Genomic DNA, 15,487 nt, shown 5'->3' with positions numbered 1-15,487 from the left:
TTTGGAAAGTCCCAGAGAAAGACTGGTTGCCAGGGGAACCCCCAGAGTAACTGGTCGGTGGGAGGGGTGAGAGGGCTGGAGGCTGGCTCAGTCCCCAGGGGGCGAGGGTATAATCAGTCTTGTCCGGCAGTAGAGCCTCCACCACAGCACCCGAAAGGATGGGATGCGGCTCAGGCAGCTTCCAGGCTGGGGCACTGAAGGTGGTGGTGGGCGGGCGGCACCAGGTGAGGGCCTGGAAGCCCCGCCCCTTCCCACAGCCGCCTGGGCATCCTTTCACGGGGCTGGTCCTGAGCTCAGCCCTTTCACGAGGAGCTGGTGGCTGGTGAGTTCCGGGAGCCACTCTAGGAGGGTTGTGGGAACTCTGACCGACAGCCAGTGGGTCAGGAGTGCAGAGGCAACCTGGACCTGCAACTGGCCTCTGAAGAGGGTGGGCAGTCTCGTGCGACTGAGCCCTCAGCCCGAGGGATCTGACTCTCTCTCCAGGTAGACGGTGTCAGAACTGAGTTACACTGTCGGACAACCAGCTGGTGTCACAGACACAGGCTTGGTGTGAGGGGGAACCAGACCGTGGAGGTGGTGTCAGAATCACAGCAGCAACAGGCCACTAAGAAGGGAGAGTAGTGCCAGCCACCCCAGGACTGCTGTCCAGGCCCCAGAGCAGCCAGCACAATGCCTGCCGACGGATAGGCACGCACCGAGCAGCTGTCACCGCCTATTCTCCAATGAGTGCACGTCGACCACTGCACAGGAAGAGCGCTCACCTTCAGGTTCAGACACCACAGAGCAGGGAACCACAAAGATGACCAACTGTTCAGGCTGCCGTCAGACTCACCTTCAACCATGCACAACTCCTACACCAGGACAAGACAGAGCCGGCAGCTCAGGAGCACCAAATACCAACCAAGGCAGGGCTGCAATCCCTCAGAGCAGGGAGCCCCCAGGTGCACCCCACCTTCCTCAGCTTCCTTCTAAAATAAAGCCAACACCCTGGCTGGGGTGGCCCAGGGGATTGAGCGCTGGCCTGCGAACCAAAGGGTCACCAGTTCGATTCCCAGTCAGGGCACATGCCTGGGTTGTGGGCCAGGTCCTCAGTGAGGGGCGCATGAAAGGCAACACACATGGATGTTTCTTCTCCCCCTCTTTTTCCCTCCTTTCCCCCCTTCTCTAAAAATAAGTGAATAAAATCTTTTAAAAAAATAATTAAAGTGCATGAAAACATAGGCAAAACGAGATACAACGATGCTAAGTCATTTTTCTTCCCACGTAAACGTGCAGTGTCTGTGCTGGTTAATTCTGTGTGTCAGCCTGACTGAGTCCCAGGTCCCCAGACACATCACGTTACCCTGGCTGGGTCTGCGCGGGCGGTCTGGAAGGACATGGACCGAGTGAGGCAGCCGGCCCTCCAACGTGTGGGTGGGCCTCACCCGATCAGCTGAAGGCCTGAAGAGCCCACACGGGCTGACCCTCCCCCAGTCCCAGGGAGTTCCGCCTGCCCTCGCCGTGGAGCTGAAACGCTGGCTCCTCCCGGTGTCGGCTCACCAGCCTTCATACCGGGGCTCGCCATCGGCCCCCAGCCCCCAGCCCCGCAGGGCTTGCAGCCTCCACGACCACAGGAACCCACTGTGCACCAGTCCCCCCCGCCACACCGCATCGGCTCTGCTTCTCCAGAGAACCCTGGTTCGCTACTGAACATCAGTTCTCTAAGGCATTTTAGAACTGACCGCTAACACGGTCTCATGAACAACTTCTTAGAGAAAAGCTACATGCGGCACTCCCCAACGGCATTTCAGCCAAACACCACCAAGACACAGGCCTCGTCTCAGGAACATGCTGTGTGTAATTAGGGCCAAAGACTGAGCTGAACTCGTCCAACCCCCCTCCAAACCACGCAGCTGACCCTTGAAACTGAAGACTGTTAACAGCACGTTACCCCCAAGCAAAGTAGAAAAGCCTGTTCCAAGGGGAGCAATCAACTCAAAGGCAGCCTGTCAACCCCAGCAAGCCGCCCCTCACCGTCTCCAGGGAACCCTGGGGTGCAGACCTCCCGTGGATCACCACGGAGCTTCCCCGGCCAGCCCCGGCTGCCCTGCCCCCGTGCGTCCCAGAAAACGCAAAAAACGAGCTTTTCTCAGCACCCCTGCAGCTTCGGTAAGCTGCATCCACAAAAGAGGCAGGGCCAGAAGAAAAAGGGGAAACTGTTCCTTTCAAATCAGAAATGCTCAAGCGAGAATGAAAGACCACCTCCGTCAGTCCGTCTACTTCAGCACAACGACCGAAAAGAGGACGCAGGGCGGCCACGACGTCGGCCTCACCAACAGACGCACAGGTCGCACGGGGTCACGCCTCGGTCTACCAACCTCCACTTGGCCACCCTGGGCTTCAAGAAGGTCAGGCCCAGCCGCTGCACCAGCTTCACCCCGAGTTTCCGGAGCAGGGTGTGGCTGCTGTCCGGGAGCCCGCAGCGGTCCAGGCGCTCGAGCACGGTGGCAGCTGCGAACGACAGCACACGCGCTGGGTCAGCGGGAGGGTTCGGTGCCCCCCACCCCCACCCCCCACCCCCAAAGTGCAGCACGCGTGCTCAGTGTCCGAGACACTGAACCCACAGGCAACCCCACTGGCCCTCGGAAGCAGCGACACCGACACTCACACTGAACCCCCAGCCCTGTTCCGTGAAGACCCCCTGTCCCAGGTCATGCACACCAAGCACAGCTCGAGGAGCAGCAGAGCGAGGCTGGGAGGCGGAGCAGCCCCAGGGGCAGGGAGGGAGATGCCTGCACCACAGACACGCCCGGCTCTGGGGTCTGCTCTGGGGTCTTCGTGCTGTTTGCTGCTGCTGTGCAGAGAAGCCCAGCCTCAGGCAGGGGGGGCCCCCCCACGGCAGCAGGGGTGCGGCTGCCTGCCAGGAGGAGTCTCCTGGGGCAGGAAAACGCTGCTGCACCGCTCCAGGGGACAAGGTGGGCATTGGGGGAGCAGAGGCCCCCCGCGTGGGGAGGCACCTCCCACCAGAGACAAGGAGAGCGGGCGGGGCTTCGGGACAAGGGGCAGCGGCACCTGGGTGATGCGCCGAAAGGCCCGGTGCACAGTGGCCGGCTGCAACTCAGAGCACGCGCGCACTCCGTGTGCGCGAGCCCACCAAGGACGGCACGTGAAGGTGCTGGACGCCTGCTGCTCGCTCTCGCAGGTGCGAGGGCACCGAGGACGTCCCTGCAGAGAGCCCCCAGCCGCGAGGGGCCCACACAGACACAGAGAAGCGCAGGCGTCGGGGGGTGGGGAGAAGACTGGGAGCTAAAATCCGCAGCCTAGAGCCTGGGGTAGGAACGCAGGGGCTCGCCGCACCATCGCTCTCACTGCCTTCAAGCGTGCTACAAGTTTTCCATGCGGAACACAGACTCTGCTGTGCCACGACCGGTGTGGCTCCGCGGGCTGGGAGTCCTTCTGCAAAGCGGAAGGTCCCCAGTTCAATCCCCAGTCAGGGCACATGCCTGGGCAGGGGGTTCCATCCCTGGTGGGGCGTGTACAAGAGGACGCCGATCACTATTTCTCTCCCTCTCTTTCGCCCTCCCTTCCCCTCTCTCTCTAAAAAAAAAAAAAAAAAAAAAAACTAAATAAAAGTAAAAAAAAATAGTTTTAAAAATACAACATAGACTCTACTGTTCAATCTGATTCACGCATCTTCTGAAACACAGAAACTCCTCCGGGTCCGGGGCAAACCCCTTGGCATCAAGAATCACTGTTCTTGTGTCTACAGGGTGCGGTTCAAGCTAAAGAGAAGGAGCTGGAAGGGCAGAAGGCATGGCAGCTACAGGGGACGCAGCCCTGACTGGGACCCAGGACGCGAGCGGAGACTCCAGGCTGCGTCCACAGCCCCAAGTCCCCAGAACCCAGACCTCCCGCACGGAGCCCGAAAGTCAGAGCATTAAAGCCCACGCCCACAGGAGACAAAAGCTGCAGAGCTGGGACAGCGCCCGAGCAGAGAAGTCGCAGGCCGCCGCACCCGGGTGACAGCGCCGCGGAGACCCACGCGAACACACTCAGCCGCACACGAACTCGCACCACAAACACACCCCCTCTGACAGACGGGGCTTACCGTAGGGCAAACAGTCTTCACGTTTTCCATGCTTAAATATCTGTGCCTTTAAAAAAAAAAAGTTCCATTAAAATGTTGCAGATTCATTTATGTATTTAAAACAAATTATCAAAAAAATTCTTTGCACCTTCCAGAATTTTTCTACTGAACAGCAAGAGAACAGTTTCTCTACCCGAAACAGGAAGGAATTACAGAGGCCGGAGAAGCAGCCCTTGAAAAGGGCATCACAACTAGGGGTGCGGTCACTGACGGGGGGCTTCCTCGAGGGCGTGTGCCCCCACTCAAGTTGAGGGCACCAGCCTCTCGGAAGTTTCCTTCGATCACCCGTGCGTGAAGAAGGCTGCCCAAGGACAGAAGCTGCAGGCAGGTCCGAGTGTCTCACAGGGAGGTGGGACCCAAGGCGCCTGTTCCTGGAGTCTCGCCCACTCTCAGCTGGCAATGGAGAGCAGCCCTCCTGCTGCTGGAGCACTTCTGCCCCCACCCCCCCCGCCAGCTGCGGACAGGTCCCGCCGGGCAGTGCTGGTCACCTGGGCCCAGGGACAGGTGTCCACAGGGGCCCTGGCGTGACGTCTTCGGCTCACCTATAGCCAGGGCCACCTCCAAACTCAGAGCTCGCAGCCCCTGAATCCTCAACCTGAACTCTCACTCCCCGAGTGAGTGTGGAAGACAAACGGGACGGTTCCCACGAGCACCCAAGCCCCTGAGACACAGAACCCTGGGGCTGAGACTTCCGAGACACAGCGGATCCAGGTCTCTCCCTTCAAAAAGGGCATTTAACTAGCAAGGCGGGAACTCCTTCTGCTCCGCACCACCTGAACGCACGTGGCCCTTCTGCGCGGGACTCCCCGTCCCGACGGTCCGTGAGCTGCTCAGCTGAGGGCAGCAGGACTTCCCTGATGCCCTGGTCAGCGGTGCCTCAGGCGGAGGCTCCCCCGCTCCCCACAACCAGCCTGGGCCCGCAGGGCTCAGACCGCAGGCCAGGGCTGTCACCACTCACAAAACACTGCAGCGTCTCTCGGAAACGCTCCCCCAGCTCTGCCGCCTCGCCCACCTGCGCACACACGCAGCCTCATCCCGTCAGCTCCCTTCCTGGGCCTGGACCACTCTGCAGAAAATCCGGCAGAGCCCTCGGCAGATGCTCCTCTCCCTCCCGCTCTTCCTGCCTCTGTGTCTGCACCATCCACTCTACCTCGAAACCCGCACCATCAAGAAGAGGAGGAGTCTGCTGCATGCCGCCGCCTCTCAGGGACCCGCGTACCACAGGCACAAAAGGACCCATCCCTACTGTGTGCTGGGTGCTAAAAAAAGGCAGGAGAGGACGCTGGATGCCCACGGGCCAAACCCGCAATGCCCACTTCGAGACTTGGTGAGCCGTTTGGGTCATGACAGGGAGAGTCACCTGGGCCTCTCTTCCCAGCGGAGCTTTAAGGAGCCGGAGAGCCGACTCGGCTGGATGGGCCTGGGCAGGAGTGAAACTGCCCGGGCGGACGCCCAGGGCCCTACGGGAGCGTCTGCACTGCACGCGTCTCGGTCCCCATGTGGGACAGGTGTGCGGGACCCCGGCTGGTGGGAGTGTCAGGGCAGAGTCAGCCCACGGCTCCTCGGGGCCGAGGACTCTGGGCTGCGCAGCCACAGACGGAGGCCCGCGGTGGGCAACGCCGCTCACTGCTGACCCCGGAGGCCGCGAACCCACGACTCCCGACCAGCGTGGGGCCAAGGCACCCTGCGCCCGGCAGCGGAAGATCTGAGGGGTAACTTGTCCACCCTCTGCACACACGGACTCCCGGCCTCAGGTCGAGAAGCACAGCTGACACGTGACCTGAGGTTCAAACCCCACGTGGAACGTGGAAGTGGACCCACACAGTTCAGACGCACGTGGTCCCAGAGGCATCCCAAAGACAAAGCCTGAGCCTTGAGGAGGGGTCCAGAGCAGCACAGAGCCCAGGGCAGGCAGGCGCAGCCGGCCTGGGGTGCAGGGAGAGCAAAGCAGCAGGAGGGACTGGGAGACCCCAAGGAGAACGGGGAGGGGGGCAGAGGACAAGGAGGTCCGGTCAGGCGTCATGGCCACACAGAGCCAACCAAGAAACTGACGCTGGGAAAGGGCAGGAGGGCATCACAAGCCCAGTGGGCCCATGGGGCTGGTGAGCAGACAGGTGGGGGGGGTCCCCGGGGGAGGGGGGTGCTGACGAGAAGAGGGGAGGTCCTCACGCTCCGTCTGCTGAACCTGCTGAGGGCCGAGCGCACACCGGGGAACCCTGGGCCACTCAGCTCTGCAGCCCCCTCCTGGGACCGGGCAGGGAGCCGCCTTCTCTGAGCCCCCGTTCCCTCCTCTGAGCCCCGTTTCCTCCTCTGAACCCCGTTTCCTCCTCTGAACCCCCGTTCCCTCCTCTGAGCCCCGTTTCCTCGGCACGTAAGATGGGATAATAACGAGAGCACTCGGTCCTCTGAGCCACTTTAAGAACAAGATGCAAATGAACGTCAAATGCATTCACCACAGAGGTCAGAAATGTTTCCCAAGTAAATATACATTCCTGTTTCTTGTCAGAAAAACTATTTTAAGAACTCTTCCCTAGGTTTAATGTATGTGAAATACAAAAGTCCAAATTAGTTTACCCCATATAAACTCAAATGTGTGCAGTTCAATGTGCTTCAGAGAGAAGCCGGACAAACCCTCACTGAGCAGAAACACTGGGCCCCTTCCCGCCAGGGACTCGCGGGTTTGGAGAGCGCCAGAAAGCACCACCTACAATCCCCCGAGTGGGTGGGTCACATAACATGCAGCAGAGCCCACGTGACATGCAATGAGACGCCCTGCCGTGTCAGGGGAGGGGTCGAAACAGGCATCGGTGCAGGGCAGCTCTCGTGGGAGGGCAGGCGGGCAGGTGGCGAGGACGCAGGACTCGACTGAGACAAGGACACGGGTCGACAGGTCTGGGGGGAGTAAGCAGGAGGTGTCAGACAGGCGCCCCAGATCTGTGCAGAAAGGGCATCAGTTCGGGGTGACTGTGGCCCCGGCCCAGACCAGCGCAGCTGACGCTGGTGCCCCGACCTCATGACAAACGGAGCCTCCTCCTGCCCCCACGTGCCCAGTCTGGGGAAGTCACGGGGTAACTCACCCTCTGCGGACGAGTCCCTGACGATCCTCCACCCAGAGCCAGGGCCGTGGGGTCCTGCTCGCCAGCCCCATGCACAGGTACCAACAGAGCTGGGAACAACACTGTGCCTTCAGGGCCCAGGCCACCTGCTCCCCAGACGCTACCCCTGGGACACCCCCCCTCCGGGAGCCCAGTCCTGCAGATGGTCCCCGTGCCTTCCTCAGCCCAGGCCCCTGGCATCGGGGGCAGAGACAAGCTACCCCTGGGCCCTTCCCTGTGGACCCGCAGAATCCACACAAACAATGGCTCTGTCTTAAGCCACAGCCTTGGGGTGGGTTGTTATGCGACAGATAATGAACTCCCTCCTTAGAAACCATGGAGGGACTAAAATTTCATGTTGTAGGCAAGGGGGCGACTACCCAATCCCAGGCACAGTGACACGTGTCCAGTACGTAGCTGGACAGAGTGACAGTGGCAGCAGAGTGGAGGACCCGCGGCAGGAGCTGGAACCAACAACGAGGCCTCTGCAGGTGAGCAGACAGGAGGACCTGGAGGAGGGCCGAAGGGGTGCGGAAGTGGGACAGGAAAGATCAGAAAGCACTGGCTGCTGCGCCCTCTGGGCACGCTCACTAAACAAGAACCTCCTGCTCTGAAATGCAAAAAACGCTCATGTGAGCAGTCTTTATTTGCCAAATTCCTGACATAGCCCAGAGGGCAGAAGGGGTAAGAGGAGGAACAAAAATAGATCAGAAGCAGAGCTTTGGTTTTGTTTGTGGGTGTTTCTCACCTAAAAGCAGAGCCACAGGAGGGTGGGAGGGAGCCCTGACCAAACAGGGGCCCGCCTGACAGCCCGGAGCACGGCCCACAGCACGGGAGCAGGAGACACAGCCAAGCCTGCGGAAGGCATGCCCATCCGGAAGGGACAGCACTTGGCCACCTGCACCATGCAGCTGAGACCTGCCCACCCTGCGCCGTGTTTAGAAACCAGCACAGCACAAGGTGCAACAACACGAGTTTCTCAGTGGTCATTCTAAACACCGTCCCCCCACTCCTACCCTCCCCAGCTTGCCTTTCTCAACCGGAAAACCCGGTTCCCCTCTCCAGGCATCCTCGCCCAGCCATGAATCACACTGTCAGCGCTGGTCCGAGGCTCCCTGGAGCACCACCAAGCCCAGGCCAAGAAGAGCAGCTCCAGCCCAGGCCTGGAGAGAAAAGACGCCCCCCCACCCCCCGCCCCAGCACAGGAGCCCACAGCACTCATGAGTTCTCCTTGCAAGGTGGTGCACTCTGGGCCCCGGTGGGCCCCTTGCTGCCCTGTCCTTGGTCCCTCAGGAAGACACCTGGACTGGCCAACAGGACAGAGCTTGGGCAGAGCGGGCGGCCCTGCTCTGTGCTCCTGAGTCTCGTCCTGCGGTTGAGCAGCAGTGCTGTACCCTGTCCGGACACACAAAGGGGAGGACACAGGCAGGAAGGACCTGAGCACCAAAGCAACCAGCTCCAGGCTGGACACCTCCTCGAGCCAGGCCCTCAGCCCACCCTCGCCTATGGAAAGAGCCCTCGCAGGGTCCCACCTCCTGCGGAGGGCAGCGGCTGCACAGGGCCCAGTGTCCTTGAAGCACTTCACACAGGAGCACCCAACACTCCCCCCAGAGGATCCCTTTGGGCCTCGCCAGGGGAGGGCCCTCCCACCGCTGAGGTAGCTGGGCTCTGCTGGCTGGAATGTGAACAGGGAGGGCATCAGGGCCCTGCCACCTGCCCAGGACGGAGGCCAGGTGGGTGCGCGGTCACACAGAACCCGCCTGTCCTGCAGGCAGTGCCCAGGCTGGGCTCCAGGCCCAGGCCCCAGACAGGAGCCCCAGAGACGCTCCCGAGGGGGCCAGCCAGCCATACCCAGCACCTGCCAGCCCCTTTCTCCCCTCCCCAGAGTAAGCCCGGTTTGGTTTCTCAGAACCGTGTACATCAAGGAGGAAAAGGAACTTCAAAATGCGGAAAACTTAACTGGAAACATGTTTTCTCGTTTTTCAAGATTTTATTTTTAGAGGGGGGAAGGGAGAAAGACAAGCAGAGAAACATTGATGTGTGAGAGAAACATGGATGGGTTGCCTCTCAACCCACAATCCAGGCATGTGCCCTGACCAGGAGTTGAACCGGGAACCCTTTGGTTCGTAGGCTGGCACTCAATCCACTGAGCCACACCAGCCAGGGCTGGAAATATGTTTTCAACGGCTGGGATAAATGGCTGATTAGAATCAGCAAGAACCCACCCAGCATGAAAAAAAATACAATTTTTGATAAAATAAATGTGTCAAATTATTTTTAAAATATACTTTATTGATTATGCTGTTACAGTTGTCCTACTTTTTTCCTCTTTGCCCCCTCCACCCTATGCCCCCCTTCCCACCAGCACTCCCCCCCTTAGGTCCACACCTATGGGGCGTGCATGTAAGTTCTCTGGCTTCTCCATTCCCTATACTATTCCTAACCTCCCCCTGTCTATTTTGCACCTACCATTTATGCTTCTTATTTTCTGTATCTTTTCCCCCATCCCCACCCCCACCTCGGCTGACAACCCTCCAAATGATCTCCATACATACGATTCTGTTCCTGTTCTGGTTGTTTGCTTTATCTTTAAGATTCAGTTGTTGACACTCATGAATTTGTTGCCATGTTAAAGTTCATAGGTTTGATCTTTTTCTTAAAAAAGTCCCTTTAATATTTCACATAATAAGGGCTTGGTGATGGTGAACTCCTTTAGCTTTACCTTGTTTGGAAAGCACTTTGTCTGCTCTTCTGTTCTAAATGATAGCTTTGCTGGATAGAGCAGCCTTGGATGTAGGTCCCTGCTTTTCATCACTTTGAATACTTCTTTCCAGCCCCTTCTTGCTGTTGATTTCTTTTGAGAAATCAGCTTAAAGTCTTATGGGAACTCCTTTGTAGGTAACTCTGCTTTTAAGATTCTGTCTTTAACCTTTGGCATTTTATTACGATGTGTCTTGGTGCAGTCCTCTTTGGGTCCAACTTGTTTGGGACTCGCTACTTCCTGGATTTGTATGCCGATTTCCTTCACTGAATTAGGGAAGTTTTCTTTCATTATTTTTTCAGAAGAGTTTTTAATTTCTTCCTCTTCTTCTTCTTCTGGCATCCCTGTGATACGGATGTTGGTACATTTGGAGATGTCTCAGAGGGTCCTTATACTACCTTCAGTTTTTTAAAATTTTTTCTTCTTGCTGTTCTGCTTGAATGCTTATTTCTTCCTTATGTTCCATATCGTTGGTTTGAGTCCCGGCTTCCTACCCTCCACTGATGGTTCCCTGTAGATGTTTCTTTATTTCACTGTGTGTAGCCTTCACTTCTTGCTTTATGTTGTTTCCGTACTCAGTGAGTTCTTTGAGCATCCTGATCACCAGTGTTTTGAACTCTGCATCTGGTAGGCTGGCTGTCTCCATTTCCTTTAGTTCTTTTCCTGGAGTTTTGCTCTGCTCTTTCATTTAGGCCACGTTTGACCCCTCAGTCTGGAGCCTCCCTGTGTGTCCCTGTGTACGAGGAGGAGCTGCTTCGACCCCCTTAGCAGTGTGGTCTGTGGTAGAAAAAGCACCTGTGAATTGTGTGGGGCGGAGCCTGAGGTTCACCGCTTCCTGGCTCTGTGAGGGGAGGGCTTGGAGAGGGGGCAATGCCGCTGCCTGGCTTCTGGGGGTTTGCCCAGCACTGGCCCTGTCTGCAGTCATGTCACTTTCTCTCCATATGCAACCAGCGCCCTTCGAGATGTTGCCCTGCTGGTGAACCCCAGAGTGGGTCAGTCTGCGTACATTCTAAATCTGTGTGGGCCCTTTAAGGGGAGTCTCCTGAAAACCCAGCAGTTTCTTCTGGCGCCCCAACCCCCACTGGTTTTTACAGCCAGAAGTTATGGGGACTTACCTCCCCAATACTGGAACCCTGGGCTGTGCGGTCTGGCCTGGGATCACTTGCTCCCAAGGTATCTCTCCCAATTTTTATCCAACACATGTGAATGTGGGATCATCCATGCGGCCGCTGACAGTTCTGAGTGTCATTTGTTTCGGTATCTAGTTGTAATTCTTTCTATGGAGGCGAAGCGTGTCCACCTAACCCTCCATCTCGACCAGAAGTCAATTTGTGTCAGATAAATTATAAAGAATTTCAAGTATACAAATGTGTAAACAAAATTAACTTCATAAAGAAACGTTTAAATAAACAACGGAACCACATCTCGCTCTTCCCTACCCTTCGAAGGAAAGGTGACTGCCCACGGAAGTCTCACACAGGCGAGCAGGCGACAGGCCGTCCTGGCCGGGGCGTCTGTCCCGCCCGCGGTGAGCCCGGACAAGGCTGGTGCCGGTGGCTTCCTGCCCTGTCTCCAGGCGCAGCTTCTCCGTCATTGACCGGTCTGCTCACAGCAAGGTGTTCTACTGTCTTATTCACCGGGCTCTCTCAAATTTTTTTTATGGATTGATTTTAGAAAGGGTAAAAGAGGGAGACAGAGAGAGATACCTATTTGTTGTTCCACTCATTCGCGCACCCACTGGCTGCTTCTTCAGTGTGCCCTGGACAGGGACCGAACCCACAACCTCGGTGCATCGAGACGACAGTCCAACCCGCTGAGCACCCAGCCAGGGCGCAACTGTCCTGAACAGCCCACACGGCAAGCACAAGCCCAGCAGCAGGAGGCACTGAGACATTCTTGTTTTGAATGACCACCCCCAAATCCTGGGCTTCTCCGTGGGCAGGGCAGGGCCCACCCCAGCAGTGGGGCTTCCCTCCCCACTCCGTGCGGAAGTGAAACAACAGCAGGCACCGGGAGGAAGGGGAGGAGGAGCGGGCACACCTGGCCCAAGGCTAGATGGGCACAGAGCTGAGCCACTGATGGGCCCAACAGCAAGGGGCTGCCTGCCTGTGAACCACCAGGAAGCGCCTGGGCCCAAGCTCCGCCTCTTCCTACCTGTACCTCGCTGCTCACCCCTCTCCTGGGGGCAGTACAGAGCCCAGAACCCTGGGATCCCAAGGGCAGGGCCAGGGGACCAACAGGACCACCCTCCCTTGGCCTGACTGCCCAGGGCATAGCACTGCCGGGGGCTGTCTGCTCTGGCTCCAGGTCCCTCCGACACCCAGTTCCCCAGAGTGGCACCACTGAGGGAGACAGGCATGGCTGCAGCCGAGGAACCAAGTGGCCAGGTCCAGCTCCCGTCTGGTGGGAGTGCTGCTCTGGACCAAAGACCCTGGGACAGGGGGAAACGGGCCACCCAGGGGGCAGGCAGGTGAGCACCAGATTGGCAAAGGATGGCCGGAGCATCCTCCGCTCGGCCCAGCCAGCACCGAGCACCTTCGTTTGCTGCGGGGCCGCAGGGGGGACAAGCAGCAGACAACGCACAAGCTGGGACCGACAGGGTGTGGCTCGGAGAGGTGCACAGGACGAGGGGGAAGCCAGGAACGGAAGGTCACAGGTGAACTGGGAGAAACGTCAGCCGCCCCCAGAAAGAGCCGGAGGGCACACTGTGTCGGAGGGAAGGGCGGGGTCAGCAGGAGCCACGGCCCTAAGAATGCAGCCGCAGGTGGTAGGAGCTACAGGGAGACCCCAGGGCCTGCAGAGGAGGCCACGGGCCAGGAACGGGGGCACTGGCCACAGGGCCTGCGGCGCCCGGCCGGCCCCACACCGACAGGTGCACAGCCCTGTGTGCTCGCCCCCCCACTGGAGAGGCTCCTCGTCCTCCGAGCGTGGGCCAGGCCAGGCAGCCAGCCAGCGCACACCTGTTCAACAGGACGAGGGGCCTCGTCGCCCAGCAGGTGCACAGACCTGGCCTGCCAGTGAATTAAAGGCGTGCCCCACACACGCAGGTTTCGACAAGACTCCTGCCACCCCCGTGCTACCTGCCCCACGTAAAGTGCTGAGTTACTCGAAATTAAAATAGTGTCAGAGTTGGCTGCTCAGCATCTTCACCTAATCCCACAGGGAAACTGAGGGTGCCTCGCTCCACCCGAGTCCTGCCAGAGCACAGAGCGGCCACACCAGTGCCACTCCGAAGACAAACGCACTCAGATGGCCCTCACCGCCTTCTCCTCACTCGCCCGGAACCCCGGCCCGGCCAGTCCTATGACTAAGAAGCCCTGTTTGGACAGTTTGTCCTCTTGGCCAAACTGAACCTTGAAGAAAACCACTGGGTGCCAATCTCCAAGGGACCCCAACAGAAGAGAGACCACGCCTGGTCGGGTGGCCCAGCGGGTTGGAGCGCTGCCCCGACACACCGGGGCTGTGCGTTTCAACCCCAGTCAGGCACGTACAGCATCAACTGATGAAACCGACCAGGGCATAAATAAGTAGAATGACAAATCAATGTTTCTCTCTTTCTCTCTCTCTCTCCACCCTTCTGTCTAAAATCAATTAAAATTTTTAAATTAAAAAAAGAAAAGAAATCAAAGCCGACATGAGAACTGTTCTGGATAATCAAGTGGCTTCTTTTCATCTTCAAAGAGCACAGCACACACTAATTAGCCGCCACACCACCCTCTGAGGAAAGAGGCTTGTTATTTCCCTTCTGCAGACGGGTGTGGAGCAAGGCCCTCACCTCTGCCTGGGGTCACAGGTGTTGCTACAGCATCCCCAGGCTCGGGACTGGCCCACTTACATCAGCCTCCGTGGGGCAGCCAGGTGCCCAGGGCAGAGGCACCTCCCCACACCGGGGCAGCCTGTCCCACCTGGGCCGAGGGGCTGGCGCCGCCCCTGCCCCTCACAGAGCTCTGGGCGGGGGCGGGGCCTGCAGGGCGGGCAGCCTGTTGCCTACCTGGCTCTCTGTGTGCTTGTTTGCAACTGCTCCCCTTACCAAGGGGGGGCCTGCTGTCAACGACAAGCTGGCGGCACTGTCACCCAGAAGGACCCCGCTTCAGCAGCGGGCCTTCCCGCGCACCCCCCAGTCCCCGGGGAGAGCAGCCAGACTCTCCCAGCAGCAGTGCCAGGCAGCAGGCCCAGCGGGAAGTGCGCAGGGCTCCCGAGGGCCCAGGGACAGCCACTCTCGACTGTATCTGCTCTCCTCCCTCAGACCGCCCCGACCGGCATTAATCCTGACGCTCTGAGTGGGACTAACCCAAAGGGTGCTTTACGAAGCGAGAGCAAAGGGGCCTCCCAGTGCAGGGAGGCTGCCAAACACTTGTTTCCCTCCCACAGGAGTTAAAAATCATCGCTGCGAGAGGCACATGCTTCGAGGGAAATAAAAATCAGCTCCTAGTTTCGATGGTGCTTGTTACGAGTTCACCTGTTTCGCCTAGCCCACACTAATGAACAGGTGGCTGGAAGCGAAGCCAAGTGCCTCAAAGGGAGCGGCTGAAGCCCTGCAGCACAAGCACAACACCCCGCAAGTTTCATCATGCTCCTGGACGCCCGGCCGCTGCTGGGCGTCAGGTCTGACGAGCTCATGGCGAAACCGCAACGTGTCGCCCGCGAGAGCTCGGCGCTTCCTCCTGCCCCGCCGGCGGCACGGCCACGAGACCCAACTGCCCTCCAGGTAAAGAAGAGGGAGCAGGGCGCGTCGTTCCAGAGAGACCCCAGGCTTTCCAGGGGACACTGCTGCCCCGCAGGCCGCTGCTCCCCAGGAGTCCGGACGGTCACTTCCCAGGGAGCCCAGCCGCAGGTCAGGCCGCAACTCAGGCTGCTGAGGCGTGGCCCACGCACGTCCAGTGCCCTGCGGGAGAGGAGTGCACCTTCCTCATCCTTCGCCCACACAGGGCAGGGGCGGGGGCGAGGGCGAGGTTTCTTTAAGCCTTGAGGAAATCTTTTTATTTCTCAGGAGAAATTGGAAAAAGAACTTCCCTGGTCCCAGGCGTGGAGCTTGGAGACATCCAAATAAAGAGTACTCCCCACCACTGGCTGGTCAGTGTGCCGGGGGCAGGTGCCAGCCCTCCCTGCAGCTGGCGGCTGTTCAATGCACACACCGGCACTCTGGGAAGGGGGAAAAAAAAACAGAAAATGTGCAACGCTCTTAAGACAGCAGCCAGATGATCAAAAATGTGAGGAAAAGCAATCTGTTGGCAAAGCAACTGTAAAACTGGACAGAGTGGCCCCAGGACCTTCTCCAGCCAAAGAACATGCCTCAAGGGAAACAAAAATCAACTCACAGTCCTGGCCCAGCAGCTCAGGGGGTCAGAGCATCACCCGCATGTGCCCAGGTTGCAGGTTCGATCCCCAGGATCAGGGCACGTACAAGACCCAGCCTGTGAGTGAGCACATGAATGAGCAGGACAACAAACCGGCGTTTCTCTCTCTGAAACAATCAATAGTAAAAAAATAAAAATCAGCCCCTAG

The 15,487-nt window shown here is 58.6% G+C and overlaps 1 protein-coding gene across 1 annotated transcript in view; it reads right to left on the bottom strand.

Annotated features, from left to right (window-relative positions):
* TBCD (tubulin folding cofactor D) overlaps window positions 1-15,487 on the bottom strand; it is a 111,514-nt gene that overhangs the window by 78,261 nt on the left and 17,766 nt on the right. Inside the window, exons 8-9 of the mRNA XM_045836285.1 lie at window positions 4,088-4,133; window positions 2,358-2,490 (exon numbers count right to left, since the gene is read on the bottom strand). Of these exons, the coding sequence (XP_045692241.1) occupies window positions 2,358-2,490; window positions 4,088-4,133 (179 nt within the window). The remainder of the gene's footprint in view (window positions 1-2,357; window positions 2,491-4,087; window positions 4,134-15,487) is intronic.

Source organism: Phyllostomus hastatus, unplaced genomic scaffold (genome assembly GCF_019186645.2).
Source record: "Phyllostomus hastatus isolate PE091 unplaced genomic scaffold, TTU_PhHast_1.1 phas_contig_210, whole genome shotgun sequence".
NCBI classification, from domain to species: domain Eukaryota; kingdom Metazoa; phylum Chordata; class Mammalia; order Chiroptera; family Phyllostomidae; genus Phyllostomus; species Phyllostomus hastatus.
The sequence above is the reverse complement of the archived record's forward strand: the minus strand, read 5'-3'. Positions and strand labels throughout refer to the sequence as shown.